General features: G+C 37.1%; 1 protein-coding gene across 4 annotated transcripts in view; it reads left to right on the top strand.

Moving 5' to 3' along the window:
• The window catches only part of SCUBE1 (signal peptide, CUB domain and EGF like domain containing 1), a 212,517-nt gene that overhangs the window by 127,014 nt on the left and 65,204 nt on the right, over positions 1-20,299 (top strand). For all 4 annotated transcript variants that reach the window (XM_021392557.1, XM_021392555.1, XM_021392550.1 and 1 more), the window contains one exon: positions 9,965-10,081. In XM_021392557.1, the coding sequence (XP_021248232.1) occupies positions 9,965-10,081 (117 nt within the window). The remainder of the gene's footprint in view (positions 1-9,964; positions 10,082-20,299) is intronic.

Raw genomic sequence — 20,299 nt, 5'->3', positions numbered from 1 at the left:
GCTATTTTTAAGTGACCAGAATGGACCCATCCAGTGTTTATAAAATACCTGATCCAATCTGTCAAGTGACAGTCCCTGAGTTTCTACTGCTCCCCCGAAGATGAATAGAAGTTTTCTGAAATGAGAACTGCAGGATTTGTGATTCACTGCAAGATTCACCTAGTCATGTCTTCACACAATTCAGAATGTGGTAGTGCAGTATTCTCATCCTATTTTCATGCAAATAAAATTCTACCAATCATGAAATTGCAAGGAAATGAGGAGACAAGCATAACGGAGTGAAGAATTCCACATCCTGCAAGTTACCCTTTCTGTCTCACCTTTTTCATTCCCTGAATATGAAGCTCTTTCAGTTTCTACTTCTTTCTGTTCACAGCTATTTGTTTCTTTCATTATGCTCTTCTGAATGCTTTTTCTCTATCCTTTCAGCATCACAGAGCATAATTTGCATGAGAATAACATAGTTCTGACTTAACTGAAAATTCAGTTATTTCAAGTTGCATGTTTAAGTTTCTCCTTGTGCTTGTCGTTCCTTTGGATCTCTCCTATCCCGATCTCATGTCATATACCTCACATACTGCCACTTGCAGTAAAATTCTTTTTATGGAGGGCAGCATGTATCCTCTATTTCATTTCCTTCTTAGCCACACTGTGTATACGCTCTTATTAAAAGCGAGCTCAACTGTATACCATCAACAGCGCATTTTCCTCCAAAATTGCCTTTCCCAAGTTAAGCTTTATTGTCTTCCAAGTTTCAGATTTAAAGAATTTGTACACTTTTGGTCAGAATTTGAGTGGGATTTTGAGTGTTTTTTTGTCTAGTTAGATAGCCTTTGTTACGCATGCCCATGCAGTTCACCTGTATATACCACTGATGCCATTAGTCATAAAGCTGATTCTATAAGATTCCTCTACGTAACATAAATGTTAAGTGGAGGAGTGTGCTAAGCAAAAATCCAGTATACGTAGAATTCACATACAGATGTATTTGGTAGAGATTATGCTGTGATATCAACGTGGAATGAAAAAAGATACGAGCACAGGCTACCTCTTAGCCGGGCTTTTCTCAGTGTGAGAAGAGGTAATACCTTTTAGCTTATAGTTACGGGCTCGTTTGATTTCAGATACATTTTTGTTTTAAATTAAATGAATTTAGTGTTCTTGAAAGTGAGGGAGCCAGTTCCACCCCGCTGAGTGATTAGGCCTTCTCAAAACAAAAAATCTTAAGTGTGTATTTTTTTCCTTCTTAAAAAATCACGCAATTCCTGTCAGTTTCCTTTGAGATTTTACTTAAAAAATAAATTCATTTAAAATGTAAGACAGTACTAACTGACATCCTCTGTGCTCTGTCTAGAACTGGTTCTGCAATTTCATTTCTGTTGAGACATACTACAAAATCAATTGGGAATCAGTGCAGGACTTAAAGCAAATGAGATAAGAATGACAATTTGTATGTTAGCTACCAAGCTGATGAACATTAATGAGCATTTTTAAGCTTTTCAGCATTCATTCTTACTGACTGCCAGGCATTTGTCTTTCTTGGAAACATATCTGTCATATATCTTTCATCTTTCCTCACTTGTTCAAATATACAAGTTCTCCGATCTTGTACACATAGCTTGGAGAGTCGGTTTGTGTTTCACTATGGATTAAATGAGGACAAGTCAACTTGTATTTATGTGCTTTAGGATAGGTAAGCATGTTATCACTTGGATCAAACACAGGGACTGTTTACAACAGCTTTAGTTAGGGCGCTGCTGAGGAACAAACTGCCAGTAAGTTAACCCTTTTTGACCCTCCACTTACTAGGTAATATTAATTCACAGACATCTCGTTAAGAAAAATATATTCAAGGTAATACATATACCACTTCCTTGACTGGCTAAAACAGTGAGTACCTAAATCTACCATTCTGTTTGTCATATTTAGCTTCCAGTCACATTGAGATTAACTTGTTTATGTGTCTGAACCCTGAATTTAAGACAGTAATTTTGAGTATTAATATACTGTGTTCAAGCCTTATGCAATATTCAGTCCAAGTGTAGAGGTAGGTACAAGTATGTTCTGGATATTATTACTCATAACTTTGTCTGGGCAAATAGCCCAGACAAAGCTGGGTAAGCTACTTGAAGTTCACAGTTCCGGACTTCTCCATGTGAATTACTCTTTGGCTGACATAAACAATGACTCAAAATAATATCCTGTAATGTGGTACACATCTTGGGAGCATAGCCTGAGCAGTCAATTTCTGCTGACCCAATGAGCTTTAGGCTACTGCAAGCAAATTCCAAATTTTTCAGTGAACTGCTTTGACTTGCACTATGGTCAGTGTTATCATTTGGCCAGTATTAGGAACTAGGTTGGGAAAATACGTCCCTTTGTGTCCTCCTTTCAGCTGTAGTTATTGCTTACCATTTCAGCCACAACAGTTTACAGAAATTTGGCAAGTTAAAAAAAAAATTCTTTGTTTTGAAGGACTGCTGTTTCTTCTTCTTATCCCTCGTGTCTTAAAGTCAAACATTACCCAGATTTATGCTTTCAGACATTAAAAACCTCAGTGATCTTTCAAATTTGAGAATCAGCACAAACCCATCTCTCCAAGTGGCAAGCAATTACCTTCAAACCAGTTACTAATTACTAACTAGTGAGAAAAGAGTATATGTCCTTGTGGTGCCTTAACCCAGCAGGCAGCTCAGCACTACACAGGCAGTCACTCACTCCCACACAGTGGGATGGGGGCAAGAATCAAAAAAAAGGTAAAAGTGCAAGAACTCATGGGTTGAGGTAAGGACGGTTTAATAAGGGAAGAAAATTAAAAAAAAAAAAAAAATCCACCACCAAACAAACAGTGATGCACAGTGCAATTGCTCACCACCCACCAACTGATGCCCAGCCAGTCAGCAGCTGACCCTGCTGGCCAACTCCATTTTGTTGTTCAGAATGACACCACATAGTGAGGGATGTGCCTTTGGCTAGTTTGGGTCAGATATCCTGGTTCTGTCCCTGGTTCAGACTACATATAATTTCTTTTGTATTCACTACTGCTACTTTTGACCTTCTGTTAAGTCTTGTTTGCATGTTCATACACACTTTGTTGGGAACAGCCCTTCCATTTAGTTGTTCACTACACTTTCCAGTCATTATTTTGTGATCAAGATGTTGAAAACGGGGCTTTTTAGATCCTGCTGACTGCAAGCTGCCATTCTGGATAACTGAAAAGATCAGAGAACCAGTTCTCTGTCCAAAGGAAACACCTTGTTGCTAGATGGTTTGGTCTTCTGTTCATGCCGTGTGGAAGACAGGCTCTCTGGGAAAGAGCTACGTACTGATGAAAAAAGGGAACTGACTCTGATCACTAGCACAAGGCTTTTACACTTTTAATACACTATGGGTATAACACGTAATTAAGTTCATCCTCTCCCATGCAAAAATCCACACAGCATTTCTCTGTCATGTCTTGCTCTTGTTACTATATTACTGCATTGATCTACTCGGTAGAAGTATTCTACAAGGGTCGCACTGAAAGTAATGCCTCCTACTTTATTATGTTGGCCCATAATGTTAGAGCTTGATGTTGGTGGTATGGCAGTAGAGGCTGAACCTTCCAACCAATTTCCATTACATCTTGTTGCTGTGTGACAGATGGCAGCAGAGGATCAGTGTGACAAAATGGTGTCTGACATGGAAGTGCATATGAAGCAAAGGTGTGTCATTTCATTCCTCCATGCAGAATAAATGGCACCCATTGACATTCATTGATGCTTGCAGAATGTTTATAGAGATGACAGCAACAATGGGTTACCTCCATTGGTGCAGACATTTACGGGCATAGCATGCAAGCTCTTGTTCATTTTTGGCGAAGATGCATAGCTTAAAGTTGTGACTATATTGAAAAATAATTTTTTGTAACAGAGAATTTGCTCTATCAAATAGTGTTATTTTTATCTGTTAGTGCTCTTTGTATCTGTTGTAGTTTCCATGGAAATAAATACAAGGCATTACTTCTGGGGCAACATTCATACATTGACTGGTGTCTTGGTAGCCTGCACAATGCACAGTGTCTGTGAAATAGCACTTGTGCTTTTAGACAGTTATAGGACACGCCTGAGTTCTATTAAACATCTTTTTCTGAGGGTTCTTTGTGACTGTCATCTGATTCAGCCTTCTTGTGTGAGGAGCAGGATTACAGTGTAGTTCTTTCTGAAATTTGAATTCATCAGTTACCTTCTTACTTGCCCACTGCTTGTGTACCACCCAAAGTTTTAGGTCTTAAAAAATGGATCAATGCTTGTTACTTGTCCACTTCATTCTTTATAGCCGTGTACAGCATCTTTGTTTTTTTAAACCTTTTTGTCTTGTAAGAGAATCATTTGAAAGTTGTGTTGTCTTATGCAAATTTTTATCACACTGAACAACATACCAAATGCCTTGGCAGGTTGACTGAGACTGGGAAATAAGAGTTTTACATATATGTGCAGGTGTCTGCCTATGTTCCAGAGCTTATAGGATTTATTTTTTATGTAGAATATAAGTAGAGCCAATTCAAAATGATGAACCTTGTTTAGGAAAAAACAGAAACATCTTCATCTGTTAGATGAAGCATTCTTAAATGAATCCTGTTGCATATTATACTAATCTGAAGCACTCTCAGAATGGATGGAAAATAATACATTCTATTAAGATTTTTTTTCTGCAAAGAGTTACATTTGAAGAGGAATATTATATCCTCATGGCAAAAATTAAGATTGGGTAGTGTTGAGGCTTTTAATTTTGGTACTACTGGTAGTAATTTCTGTATTATTTGTAGTGATAAAAACAATGGTATTTAGTGCTTCTGGATCATGTGTGCTAATGAATTTCAAAAGATGTAAGAAATACTGTGTCTGTTTTTCATGAAGAGACTAATATATCACAAAATTTCTTGTGAGCACCAAGTGATTTGCCAAAGGTGACACAGCAGCTTGTGGGAAACAGGAAAAAATTAGGTCTCTACTTTTGTGCTCCAGTTCTCAGAACTTGAGCATTTCCTATTGGAAATACAAACAGGAGGTGCTTGAATAGGATACTGAGCAGACATGCATTCTGCTCTAGAATTTGACATGATGCTTGTTGTGTTCATGGTCCTGCCCTTCTCCATTTTCCCTTCCAATACTCTTTACCAGAAATAAATAATGTGAAGTAAAAGTGATACTCAGCTTTAATCTCTGTAGAACAGGTGAATCAGTTTTCTTGAACCATAGATTCATGTAAGTTGGAAGGGACTTCTGTAGATCATCCTGATCTCCTGGTCAAGGAAAGGCCAGCTACACCAGGTTGTTCTGGGCCATGTGCAGCTGTGTTTTGGATACCTCCAAAGACAGAGATTTCACAGCCTCCCTGGGTACGTGTTCTGATGTTTGACCTGATGTTCACACTCCTTGTGAACATTTTTTTCTTTATATCAAGTTGAAATTCCAGCTTAAATGTGTTGCTTCTACAGTCCTGTGATCTGACTCACTCACCGTGTTATCCACTTAACCAGTCTCTTTTTGATCACTGTGGCCACAAGGATACAGAAAATCATGCCAAAGCACTTGCTAAATTTAAGATAAACAGCATCCACAGCTCTCCCTTTATTCACAGAGCAAGTCATGTCATTGTAGAAGGTGATCCTGTTAGCCAGGCATGGTTTGCCCTTAGTAAGCTGATTTTTAACTATACTCAAATCATCTTCGTGTCCTTTATGTGCTTGGAAATGGCTTCCAGTATGATTTTTGATGTGAGGCTTGCTGGTCTGAAGTTGCCTTCTTAATGCTGTCTTCACCAGTCATCGGGAACCGTACCTCATGACTTATAAAAGATTCTATAGAGTGGCCTCGCTAAGACATATATTACTCTGTAATCTTCAGACATCGACTTCATGGTCCACAAATATATGTAAATTTGTTTTGTTTTGCATCATATCTCAGTTTCTAAACCTTGTTTTGAATTTTAGATGAAATTGACCCAAACTTTCAAAGTAGATAATGAAGATTTCTAGACTTGTCTGATATTCAGTAATACTCTTGAAATCACATCATGTTCTTTTGACTGTAAAGATAAAATGAAACTACAAAAATTGAAAGTAGATTTTGAATAACTTTATGAAATAACTGACCACTTCTAAAAACCAGATTTGAGTAGAGGCTTACATTTTGAGTGCTTATATTTTACATATGTCATAAAAAATGAAATGTAGGTTTTCAGAAATGTTCCCAAATCATGATAAATGTGTTCAGTTCCAGGAATTTAATAGTATTCATAGCCAAGTAAGTACTGTCTGATGTCAGATCTGTTTTGAAGGAAGTGACCAGGCTCTATGACCTCCTGGTAGAGACTCTGCTTTAGTTCAAAAGATGCAGAACTAGAATCTGGCCCTCATCTCTCTCTGTTAAACCCTTGCAGGCACGGGAATGACATATTAAAGGACTGAATACCCATATAACTTCACCTGCTAACTTAGTAAACACCCTTAACCCAGTGCTGGAGGACTGACAGTGCAAGCTTGTACTTTTTAATAGAATATTTGGTTTATTAGGATGTTTATGAACAACCTATATCTGGTAGTGTAATGGTCTATTGTTGAAGCAATAATTATGCTAATTTAGTAAAATATTGTTATATTATGTTGGTAATGAATTTGATTACTCCTCGTTCATCAATCCAGGGAGCAGATATATGAGTCTGTTTCACTATGAGGACCTGACAGTGGAAAATATAACATAAGCTGTCCCACAATGCCTTATATATGTAAATAGATTTCCTTTTATTTAGATCCCTGTTTCTGTCTGCATTTTCTGGTGAGAATTCAGTAAGGATTTAAAATTGTAGTTAAGCTTAATAGTTACAAATGATGAGCTTTATTGTGATTCAGAAGAAGATGAAATATCACTGTTTTATCTTCCACTTCTTTTCTGCTCCTTCATCATAAGAGAAAACATCAGAACAACAGTGACGTGTACGATCAATATCATTGTGAATCTAATCCTAATCTCTTCTTTCCCTTCCGTATAAGTATAGCATCTCCAGCATGATAGCTTGGAAATAAGTCATTTGCTTCTGCTCTAAAACTTGTATTTGCATTTCAAATACATACTAAAGTTCGACAGGGGTGAGAAGAATGGGTTGATGTCATTTCTAACAGAAACACAAGTGGTGACATGCTTTGGTTTATGTTGTATATAGGCCTCAGCACTTTGATGTAGCTTGTAATACCTCTTTCCCACATTCTGCTATTCACATTCGCTTTCTTTTACCAATTTTTTCTCATGACCTTGAGTTTAAGGAATTTCATCAATACATCTCTCCGATTATCCAAAATGTTAGGAGGTACTGTCAGAAGTCCTCTTGCTCACTTGGATCTTCATTCTGTTTGAGTTCATCATGTATTAAAGTCAGAGTCACTAGGAAAGTTGAAGGGTATTTATCCTTTTTGGTTTGTTTTACTAAATCTCTGTGAAAATAAGAAAAGCTGGCTTGATTCCCTCTATTTATACTTAGAAATAACTCTTGTTCACTGGATGACCCTTACCCTATAGATCCAGTCATCCATGCCATGGGAAAAAAAATAACGTGTCGATTCATTTTCACTGGATGTCATCCAGAAAACAGAAGTATTGCTACTCATGTTCATCTCTTGGTGATGAACTGCAATAAAGGATTCTTCATATGCCAAAGCTAATCTACTAACCTAAGATTTACTACTCTTTGCAGTGCCATGCCAAACGTACATCTTTAGCACTTTTGCCTGGTTTTTAACCTTAAGTCTTTAACTCTTTACTCCTGGCTAGTCATTGTACCATTAAACTGTACCCAAGGAGGAAAAAAAACCCACATACTTCTAAATGACCCGAAACTTCTAAACTTCTTCCTTTAGCATGTGAGGATATGCACATACATTCATATACAAATGGAAATGTCTTCATTTTACCAGAGAATTCACCGAAGGGTAGTGTCAGCATCTAAAGCTATTAAATAGTCCTTCCAAGGGGAGTAAGTGAAAATCAGAATTGAAACAGGTTCAGGTACTGCAAGTCCTACCAAAATGGCCCATTAATTTTGTTGGAGAACACAGGTAAGCAACGACTCTGCCTGAAAATAAAGATGTGCAGACTCAGCTCCATTTTTAGAAAGTTGTTGCAAAAACATGGCATCCACTTACTAACTGTGCCTTCTGATAGTTGTGTGCAAATTCATTTGTATACTGATAGTTTTTTCTAGACGATGTTATTATATAGCATGCATGGTATAAATATATACATATCTAGTAGAGCATGAATGAATATATATGGATAGCGAAGTTTTGTCCCATGCTGTTAATGCATGTGTGCCCCCTACCCCTTGATTTCAGCTTGGTCATCAGTACCAGCAGCTTAGTCCAAAAGTAATATATAGGTCTGTGCTTGTTCAAAATTAAAAACAATTTTTTTTTTTTTTTTTTTACTTAGAAGCGGGGAAATCCCTCCAAAGGGGCAGTCTAAGTTCACCCTGAAAGTATTAGCAGAGGCTACTTTAAAATAAAAATGCTTTAGTACCAGTCAGTTTAAAGAGAAAGCCTTTTCTGTTCTGTGTAAATAATTTTTGATCAATCTACTGTTCTAAGGCAGCTTCTTATTAGCATATCCTATAGTGTATTGTCAGACCCTGTCTGCAGAGTACAATTGTGACACAGGCTGTGAATATTCAGCAATAAGAGTCTGTAAATCTGAGTAAGTAGTGACAAAGCCTCTTCAGGGAAAGCCAAAATGAGGTGAACTGAGTAGAATAATGGTATCTTGGGGGGAGCAGGGAGACTATTTTAATTTAATCAAAGCCAGAGCAACTGAAAAAGATACTATTAAAAGGACTTACTCTCTGAAGCAAATACTTTTCAGATAAATGCAGAGTTCAAACTGACATGCTAAATTGGCATCCTTGCATCCAGCCTATTCTCCGGATCAAAGCAAAGTTAATTGTTTCACTTGCCTTTTATCTATTTTATGGATGTGTGTGTGGGTATGCGTGTGTATGTATGTGTAAGGTGTGCGCATGTGCTCACACAAGTCATGGAAAATAATGGCATCGAGGGAGGGTTCTTTGCTTTTTTTTTTTTTTTTTTTTTTTGTGATGAAGTTGAAGATTTTTTTTTAATGTGGTGGTACCTAATAGCCATTGCCCACTATTGTAAAAGCTAAGAAGTACTGCAGCTTTCCCTTGCCTGTGTTTGCCCAGCCACCCTTCTACATACTACAAGCACTGGGAAATTTCAATGACACAGCTTGGAATGGGTTCAGTGACCTCAATTATGCCCTCCCACCCACTCCAAACTCCTTTCAATTTGCAAAAAGCTTTAAGTGGACAAAACCCAGATGCCTTTTGCTTGTAGTTCAGTAAGAACAGATTGGGCATGTAGATTCTTGTCAAAGTGATATATGTAGTTCATTTTCCATTAACTCTTTCTTAACTAAGGATTTAAAAGTCTTGGTTCCATGTCTAGCACTCTGCTTTGCTTTCTACTGCTTTTTAAAGTTCATTATGCCTACAACATCCTTTAAAAAAATGAACCTTAAAAAGCCTTGGCTAGACATTGACTGATATGAAACAGACTGAATGTTTGGTTCTGCTTTTAAAGGCAATCACTTTTTTTTTTCTTAAACTTGTTTCATATGTAATAACCCATCCTATCGCCTAAGACAGTTCAAAAGCTCTAACTAAATATAATAAATAAAAACACCAGTTTGGGGAAAGAAAGAAATTGTGACTTGTGGAAATGATTTACCAGTCAAAACAAGTATGTGGGCCCTGATGACCTTGAGAGCTTGCTTGAGTTGGCTTGCTTATAACTTTGACTGCTTTCATAATATTGTAATATTGCCCCAAAGAGTTGATGCCTCTCCCCTCCCCCAGAACATTTCATTACACTCCCTTTCTCCCCCCTCTCTCTCTCTCTTTCTCTTTCATTCTGCAGAAACATGTGCTGTCAATAATGGAGGCTGTGATCGGACTTGCAAGGATACCGCGACAGGGGTACGATGCAGTTGCCCAGTTGGATTTACCCTGCAGCCTGATGGGAAAACGTGCAAAGGTCAGCTTCTGTTTGCTTTGCAATGCATCATTTGCCTTCAGCGGTTTCGGTACAAGATGTAAATATTCAGATATTCAATCAATACTTTTAACTTAAGTCTGTTACTGGGATAGTGATTGCATTTGAGATCATTAGCTTTCCTCATCCCTAATTCTCCTGCATTTACCTACTTCAATTATTTTTCTCTCTTTTTATTAGAGGGTCTTATTACTGCAAAGAAATGAGGTACTGAGGTCAAACTGTTTTTAACTGGCCAGGGATTTAGATGGGTAACTCTGGGCAGCAAAAACATTCAGTTACAAAAGATAGTCTGATACACTTCTAAAAATTCAATCCTGCAACAATGCCTGAATTTTTCTATTCAAAATCAAGGTTAAAAATTTCAACCAAATCTTTGTCAACTGTTGATCACTAATTGAGGCTAAGCAAAACCTGCAGAGGTATTACTCAAAAAAAATCAAACAAATAATTGCCCATTTCTGCCCCTTCAGAACATTAGAAGTAGCTAGTTGTAAAGGAAAACCAAAGCAACATTCATTAGTGCATAGTCTAAGCTTTTCAGTTCATGCTTGGCTTTTACTGTTCCAAAGAAAGCATAAGAACCTTGGTATTTTATCCTTCATGAATGCATTAAAACTGAGGACATGGGAAAGGTGAACAGAAAAGAGCATCTGATACCACTTTCAACATCTGTTCTCAGTTAAAGAGACAGGGACAGTTCTGAAATACTCCTGCAGAATCACACTTAGTGGCACTATGCATGTAAGTAGTTTTGGATACATACATGCAGGAGTAGGCCTTCCATCAACCCTTTTTGTATTTTCCTATGTATTTCTTTTGAGCTCCATTAGAAGAGACTAGGGACATCCAGGAGGACACTGCAAATGTTACTGTGGCAGAAAATACTTTCTTGTCACTCACTGACAAGAATAAGCTGACTTAACTTGCTAAGAAACTATTGGGACTTTTTTTCTTCAGAGTAACCAGAAATGTCAGAATATCTTTAGTTCAGGGCTTGAGGTAACTTAAAATAGTAAAACCCACAAAAATAAACAGAAAATGTGTGGTTTCCTCTTGCTCCAGGCTGAAAACTTGGGCATGATTCTGTTAGTATGCTTATTTATAGAAATAACAGTCCATTTGCCTGTTTATTTGAAAATAAAACATTTAAACGGCCATTGCACACAATTTTAATAGTTATGGGTGAGCACACATCAAAAATCGGTTGTTCTAGTTCAAACCACATGAAAATAAATATTCATTTTTACAGGCAGACTAGCTAAGCTATTGCAGAACAGTAACAGTGACTCCACCGAGTGCTTAAAAAGGAGGCATTTTAATACTGTAACATACACCTAGACTTGATCATAATGTTTATTATTGAAAGTACAACATGGAAAAGAAAGGTGAATTCTAAATTTAGAAGTCTGGCCATAGAACTAACATGAAACAATATTTATATAGTAATCAAATCTATAATTAGCGCTACAGACAAAATGAAATGTTCAACTGATCCTCAAACCAAATACTGTAGCCCTAAGCACTTTCACATTTTTATTCATTTTCCATTTTTTATGAGAAGAAAGTATGAGAAACAGAATCTGTATTTTTATGATGTTGCCGATATCCTTTTACTTCTTAAACAACAAGGTGAAATTCACTCACATGCTTGAACAAACCAACCAGGTTATTTATTTTTTAACCTTCATTGACATTTTGGGCAATAAAAAAGATGGTAAAATGTATGGTTTGCATTTAACTGAAATTAATATTATTTTTCTAATGTATGACACTGTGAGATTTCTGGACTAGATTTTCCTTCCCTGAAGCCAAAACAACTTCCCATTTAAATCTGCAAGCTAAGAATCATATACTTAAACTGACCAGGGAAGCTGCTTCTGGACCTAATGCAGGCAGCCCTTAGTCAAGACTGGTTTCTGAGATGTGTATCTTCTGAACATAAAAGGGAACATTTTAGCAGAGTAACATAGAAACTTTCTTTGCTCCTCCTGCTTGTAGGTAGAGTCTGGAATACTCTGGGGTGGGAAAGTTCAGTGTTCACACATTTTCCTGTGCATTCTTTTGAAAACCAAAGAATGATCTCAAATTATCATTTTTAATTTTCCTCTTCACTCTCTTCGGTTGGACTGGACTATTATTTCTTATTATTTACTGTTCATTGATCTATCTGTAACAATTACTGCTGTGTGGTAAGAGCAATAGATTATCTGTTGAGTGCCTATTAAAGCACCTACAGGGATCATACAGCTGTCACATCTTCTCTTCCAGGGGAAGAGTTTCCAAGTCCATCAAATGTCACAGCATCCCCAACTGAGGTTTTTCATAGAAGCATGATTTTAAAGAGAGGTTATGTTTTTAAATATGGGAGAGAGATAGATCTTTTATCTATTCCAGGAAAATAAAGAGGAAGGACATGTAAGAAAAGCTGAGAGAAACTGGAGGGTTAATTAATGTATTAACAAAAAAAAAAAAAAAACAGTTGTGGTTTGAGCAAAATGATTAATAGGTTTAGGTTATATTTAGCAAATAATGTTGACCAAAAAGAATATTTTTATTGGAAAGTCTACGATTTTTCATCCATTTTGGCATCTTCCTCCCTATGGCATTTGATATAGTACAGCTAGTACTTGAAGTTATGTAGTTGATGAAATTATGTAGTTGCTGAGGCTTAAATAAGACTCATAGAAATGTCTGAACTGTTGAGTACTTCAAAGGGGGGCATAATGTAATTTGTAGCTCTAGCTCACGTGTAGCTGATTTCCTTGATAGTGTGTTTTTGTCATGCTGGTATTTTACAGAAATCTGTTGCTACTTTCCTTCCTTCCTTGTTTGTTTGCTTAACTAGGGAGTCAGGTAAATTAAACAATTTTAATTTTTAAATTTATGAAATAAATATCGATAAAGAGTTTGCATTTCAAAATGTTGACAGATATTTTGTTTAGTAGTGTGGAAGTTCGTTAACAATTTAGTGTAGTATAAAGACAAGCATGTACACAAAAAAGGATATTTTTTTCAAGGAATATGTAACTCTTTAAACCTAACTAATGGGTCCAGGTTTTGTTTGCAATAGCATATTTCAAATTCTATAGTTTTATCATAAAGCTGGGATGGATTCAAATTGCAGAATACAAAACTGAGTCGGGACTGAAGTTCTGATATTTCTCCTGGTCCTTCCCAAATATATGAGAGAAGGAGGCTGCAGGCAAGCAAGTTCTGACTAATGCAAAGAGTCTATCTTCAGGGTCTTTGCACATTGTTCTCTTTCACAGACTCAATGGGAAAGGGGAGTTCAAAGAATCAGACTCCTTAGTTAATGCACGTGCAGTCTGGTCTATATCAAATGTCAATAAAATAGAAGAAAAATTATTGTGAATATAGTCTTAATGTGGAATACATACAGGTAGCTGTGTAGCCTGTAAGAAGACTACTGTAGGGAGCATTATTCAAGTTTCCTGGGAGATAAAAGAGGAAGGCTTGAAAACTTTTATCTCTGATTCTTTCTCCCTTATACTCTCATATAATTTACATGATCTTGCAGTGAAATAAGAGCAAAGGTGCTAAGAACAGACCTCTGTGGCCTAGTTAGAGGGGCCTTCAGTTGTGTGAGTGGTGACTAAAGTACAGATTCATCAACATTTTGCAGTTCTTCTTTAAAGTTAGTTTCAAATGCAAGTCTTTCCTCAGCTGGATTGGCACAGGATGGAAAGAAATCTTTTTTCCTTTCAGCCTTCCTATCAGATGTTAGCCATGTCTCTAAGTAAGCCAAACCATGCAGGCCTTTGTCAGCTAGGAAAACAGACACATCCCAAACAAAAGGAACTCCACATCCTCCCTCTAATTCATGCTATTTAATTTCTCCCACCATTGTAATTTAGTGACCCCAGCTTGATTCTGAGTTGATTTTGTGCTGTGCATGGCAAAGCAGCGTAGTTCATTTCCATACATGCCTAGTGAGTCATCTACAGAAGTCAGCTAATACAAACAGAAAGGGAGACAGAGGATTAAAAGATATAGTGGCCCAGGATGCTTGCTGCTCATTGCCTCCTAACCATTTTTTAATATCCCCTACCTTGCACATATTGGCATTCTCTAGTCTGTAGCTCCTCTGCTTGTTGGTTTCTGTACTTCTTTCCTGCTGAGTACCCATTTCATGCATTCAGCTATAATTTACCCTCAGTGAGAAGATTCATCACTTTAGCATTTTAATTATATTAAATACAACCTATATATAGCTGATAAAGCTGGAGATACTTTTGTGAAAAACTTTCTGGGTTCAAGAGGAGTGAAGTCAAACTAGTTTATTTTCTGAAGATTGTTTAAATCCAGCTTCCAAATTCAAACAATATAGAGTTTGCTTTGGAGGTGCTGTAAGATGTGAATTAGGTCAAGGAAAAGGACTACAGGCTTCTGGCAACGTGTAAAATGCAAGACTGTGTGGCATCAGAGTTCTCTGTTTCATCGCTTCCTCAGGGATTTAACAAAGAAACTGTGCCCCCTGAGGCACTCCTGTGCCCCTGGGCAATGCAGCCTCACAGTACTGTACGCAGGGACACAGTCTAACTGTGCAGGTGACATACTCACCCAGTCCCTAGACTCAGATGGCGGAGTGAGTAGAATTTTAAAGCAGAAGAGAAGTGTGAGTTTCTAGACGTATGGAGCAAGAGACGCAGCACAAATGTTGCTTTCTGTAAAGCAAAGTGCCATCTAACTTTGTGTACCCCACAGATGTTTTGTAATAGCAAGATGACTATTGTTTTGTTTAGCCAACTTGCTGTTTTACAATACTTTCTTAAGCAAGCTCAAGAGCGGGGTTAGGGGGAAGTAGATACTCAGCTGGGACAAAATGTCATTGGTTTTAGTAGCAATGTGATCTTACATTGGTAATACCTCTAAATATAGCAATTTTAATTTATGTTCACAAACAAAACTTTGCCAAGGCCAGGTGATCTCACAGACATTTTTAAAACACAGAAAGGCCCCTGCATGTCTACACCTAAGGCTGGGGCATTTTATTTACTGTGCTACATACACTAAGCAAGCCCTTCTTAGCCCTTTGGCATATTGTTTAACCAGAGCAGTGTTATGCAGAGGTTATGTGACTGGATGCTGTTTAGGCAAACATTTCTTCTTCCTGCTGTCTCATTGTCATGGTTACCCAGAAATGTGGTGCACTTTCTATTTCCTTGAAACAGGCCCCCATCCTTTTGCATTCAGATGCAGCAGAGAAATGTGGCACTTACACGCTTAAATACTTGGCTGTGCTGCAGTGGGAGTGTCAGAAATGCCTTGTCATTGACCAGTTTACCCACAAACTCAACTCTGTAACCTTCCCTATCATTAAGCAATCTAGAAATGAAAACCAGGAGCATGGTGACTAATGAGCTATTTCAGTAAAAAGCCAAATCAAATTGTATTGAAACATAAGGGAATTATTGCATTGGCTTTATTAGGTTGATGTAGCAATTGCAGTTTTTTATCACTCTTAATTGCTGCATATTATGACAGGAGAATGGATTTTTAAATTGGTTTTTTTGATACAAAAAAAATGAAAGCCTGGAAATGAATTAAATTTTGAAAATTGAATTGTTTCTGTGAGGAAAGACTTTGTTACAGAATGAGTTTCAGTGAAGCAAACTATGTCATATTTTGCTAAATAAAAACGGAAAGGTTCCATAAAGATAAATGCAAAAGTTAATGCATCAATTTGGTATGAGAATATAATTCAGATGTTGAAAACTTTCCTCTCTTTTCATTCAGAACACACTAAGTGAAAAGCTCACAATGAACAGTCTAGCTGGCCAATTTGGCTTCATTTCCTGACTACAGAATATCTGCGAACAGTTATGATTCCTTCCATTAGTCAAAATTACTTAAAATTTGTTTCAGGTTTTTCACTAAACTGGATTAAATTGATTAATGCTTTTAAATTTGCATCCTGTCAATCCCAATCAATTCATATGAAATGGAAAATGTTTCCTCTTTTTTTTTTTTTTTTTTTTAATGTTGGTTTATCTTTGTTAGTTTGTCTATGAAAGAAAAACCAGAAGGAATTATAAGTTACTTTTATTATTTACCATTAGTTCGGTATATCAACTACTGGCTCACTTGGGTTATGATTCTCACTTTTGTTTGACTGTGATCCATTGGATAAGTTTCAGAGTAGTTTATTTTTTTCTCAGAGTGCCTAAATGCAGAAAGTTTTACAGAAGAATTTATTATCCATGATGAACTAAGGTTTTGTTTTGTTAATATGCCTGACTCAACATTCTTTTTGCATAACCAGTAAAAGTTTGACAGTAAAATACATCCCTGTGCAAGATAAACTGTGTAAAATATATGCATCAATCAAGTTTACAGTAAGGCAGATGCTGGCATGTACAGACTTGCTTTTCACCTCAGATAGGTGCTTTAAGGCCTTCAGAATCATGTCCACAGGTTTGGTGCAGGTCTCCTGAATTAAAATAAAGAGACAAATGCAAGACGGGCACAAATAAATTCACGTGAATGTTTTGTTTGTTTGTTTGAGCACTGTTCTGGTTTTCTTCCTTAGCTATAAAGAGATCTCCTTCAAAGCAGTCACCTAAATACAAAAAGTATTCCTTGGGTTAGACTCCCACAGAAAATTCAAAGGTTTCCACTTAAGTGATACCATCATTTTACCAGAGGTATACATGACTTTTTCATAAATGCATAAGCAGCATTAGAGAAGACATCATCACTAAAATAGCTTGCTGAAAGCTACACCTGAGTTTCCTGCTGAAGTATGTAACTTCTGTATGGAGGTGCACAGCCACAGGATTTATATACTTATCTTCTGCACAGCTTCAAGCAATATAAATTCCCACAGGACCTAAACTTTCAAAAGTAAAACTTCCACAGTGCCTGAATTTCTGCCGGTGCCTGCAGTGCATTCTCAGTCAAGTTCCAGTATCCCTAATCTTAGATCTGAATTACAATGGAAAATTGGCCTTCTTTTCTTGGTTCACTTTTTCTGGCAGGTGTTCCCTTGCCTACTAATTCATATAGTTTGTGAAAGGGGGAGAAGGGATTGTTTTCTGCTCCCCTACAACTGGGAGCATTACCTTGAGGGGTAGAATGTAGAAACCTGCCTGCCACTGTGGGAAAGATGAGATTTGAACCTCAGTCTCTTACACACACAGGTCTGATAAGTAGGAAGGAACTTCTTCTCTACTGGGGAAAAGAAAAAAGCATTGGTAACAGTAAATCAGGAAGATGACTCATATCCTTTAATGCTGACTAGAAGGAGCCACGGTCTCTTCAATACATTAAGTGTGGGTTATCTGTGCATAACCTTTCTCTATGCCATCATTGCAATATATCCATCCTTCTAATTTTGCTTTGTTGGCTTTGGTAATCATATTGTAGGTAAATGAACATACTGAGCAGGGAGATTAAAAGCCTAATCCAGGATAAAGAATTGCATTAGATTCACTAAGATACTATGCTATAAAGCTGTTCTTGTCTTCCTTGTTGAATTCATTCATGTACATCAGCATTTTAAATTAAAAAGAATTTAAATAATCTCTTCAAGAGTTCAAATTTCTACAGGTTGCTTATGGAGGCAAATCGGTTCATAACTGCCTGGACTACTGTTACTTGAGATTGGCAGTATGCTTTCTGGGAGTCTCCCATTAGCACTGTTCTTTAGTTGCTCTAGCAACATAAACGTAGATAGTTTTTTCACACATGTGAAGAGGTCTGTTTAGTTTCCTCCTCACTGAATACATGCGTTTTTTTGCAGAACGTATGTATTTGAGCCATTAGCTATAATGGGCCATTAGCATTTTCCAGTGCTCTCTCAAAAAAGTAACGGAAAATCATATATGCAAATGGTGAGAAAGAGTAAACTAAAATGAAGTAAGTTACTGTCGGTCATCATCTCCACTGCAGTCAGAGTGCTGTGGCACCAGCAAATGTCAGCATATATGTCAGACACAAGATTACAAGCAACAGTGGGTTTTTAAGCAGGACCTCTCGTAAAGCCAGAAAGGGCAGAGACCTGCTTGCTTTATACCCTTTTCTTCTGACTGTATTTCCATTGATAATAGCAGCACCTGAAATGGCCATTTACTTCTGTGGTATGTCTTTAAGATAATTTATGTAGTTAACAGAGAAGCTGTACTCATGATTTTAGTACTGGTTCATGCCATCACTGCTTGATGCCAGAGTAATTTGATGTGCAGCACATGACATTTTGCTAACATTCTGCTGATATGGTGCCTTATATTCATTGTTTGGTTTGGAAAATTGTATATGGAAAATGATGCTTTTGCCTTACTCTCAGTTAAGGTACAGTGATGACTGCTGAGATCAGTTTTTCATTTAGGTTAATAAGTAGCTTCTCTTTACTTGCTGCACATAGATAAAGCTATCTGGGATGGATTGCTCTGGGATATCCCAGAGCAACAGTATGCATGTTCCTCAGAGCCTGTGAAAAGTTAACTAAGGGAAAGACAGGATTACTCTCAGTAGGCTTTCATTTACTATTCTGGTATCTCCACTAAAACTAATGGAAAATGTTGCAAATGGAAACAGATTGAGATATACAGAGTTCTCAAACCCTCTATGAAGTAGCTGACTAATGCAGAGATTGTCGTTCTCAGGCTTTTATATAGACTGTGCCTTCAGCCACTCTTCCTTTGATCCCTAAGGCCATTTTGTCCTTGCTATGGATACCAAGCTAGAACCTCTGTCCTGTCTTCTATGCATTGGCTCTTAGTGTCTTACTTCTTTCTGGAATCCCATGATGTCCTATTTTTTAGAATATGGTCAGAAAAATAGGTAACCCTGTGATAAAAGAAATGCATCAGCCTAGGTCATTCCTGATGGGATTAGAACTCCTACATTGTATGGCTAAGATACCTCCTATTTGCACAACCTTAAATGTATGTGCATTGGGAAATAACATGGATCAGCTGGCATGCTCTGAACTCATATCATATTGCAATAACATGCTCATAAGCAAATAGCCTAATCTTTACAGGATAACTATATAGGATATCCACCTTACTTGCCTTGAAAATCCATTTGAACCGAGTTACCTCTTCCACTTCCCTTCAGAGTCTGACCAGTGGGGAATAAAGAGACTCTTCGTAATCTCAGCAATAGAAACAAAATGTAAGAAAAAAATGAATGTTAATGCAGTGATGCAAACAGGCCCGTGTTCTCCATTCACACGTGCTAGTCAGTGCAGGACAAATTCTGGTCCCTTGCTAGTTTTCTTCTAGCTGCTGTGTCACTCCCTCACAAGAACTTCCTACTCCAGAGGAATCAGACTTCCTTGATTTTTTTTCAACACCAGGCACTAGTCTGTTCATCAAAAACAGTCCACAATTTGGGTATGTGTTGGCTAACAACCCGTAGGTGTTTACAAAAGTGGTTTATTTTGAGCTGTTCTTTTTCTGTGATGGCTTTCTCCCTGCTTCTCATCAACTTAAACCTAAAGTTAGCTTCCCATTAGTCATATCAAATTCCAGTTTTCAAAGTTCACTATGCAGCAACTCTACTTCCATCAGAGCCCTTACATGACTCTTCTTTCAAGATATAACAGTGTACCCTCCCGTTGTTCGTAACTAGAAGTAAGTGCATGTTTAAATATAAACACCATTTGAATTTGCTTCTCTGTACATTTAAATAAAAAGCTATCAGAAAGCAAAAGGAGCCAGATATGATCAGAAGCCACTACAGCTATGAAATAAAAAATATAACTTGCCCTTTCCATGATGAATATACAAGGCAATGAGAAAGAGCTGAAGCTGAATTTATAACAGAACTTCACTGTTGAAGCAAACTCAAGATCTCACTGACTTTGTAGTTTAAAGAAGCTGAAAAGGATTAAAGTCAGATACAAATCTTGTGGCTAAGGCCCATCTTTTTTTCTAAAACAAACAAAAATATTAAATGCAGAAACCTCTTACATCTTTGTATGCATAAACTGTATACATTGATGCAGTGGTGTACGGACAGAGGAACATGTTTGTATTGAGTGAGAAGTTAGCACCTAAATAAATTAATGAACATAAGAATTATGTGAAGAAAGATGGTAATGAAAATGTCTTCCAGTAAAAAGACTAGTGATTTTAGGAGGAATCAAAATAGTCATTTTCTATATAGCTGCATTTTGCACAGAATAAATGTGCAATTCAATGTTCAATTAAAAATGCCTAGACTTTGTGT

This window comes from Numida meleagris, chromosome 1 (genome assembly GCF_002078875.1).
Source record: "Numida meleagris isolate 19003 breed g44 Domestic line chromosome 1, NumMel1.0, whole genome shotgun sequence".
NCBI classification, from domain to species: domain Eukaryota; kingdom Metazoa; phylum Chordata; class Aves; order Galliformes; family Numididae; genus Numida; species Numida meleagris.
This window is presented reverse-complemented; position numbering and strand designations above follow the sequence as displayed.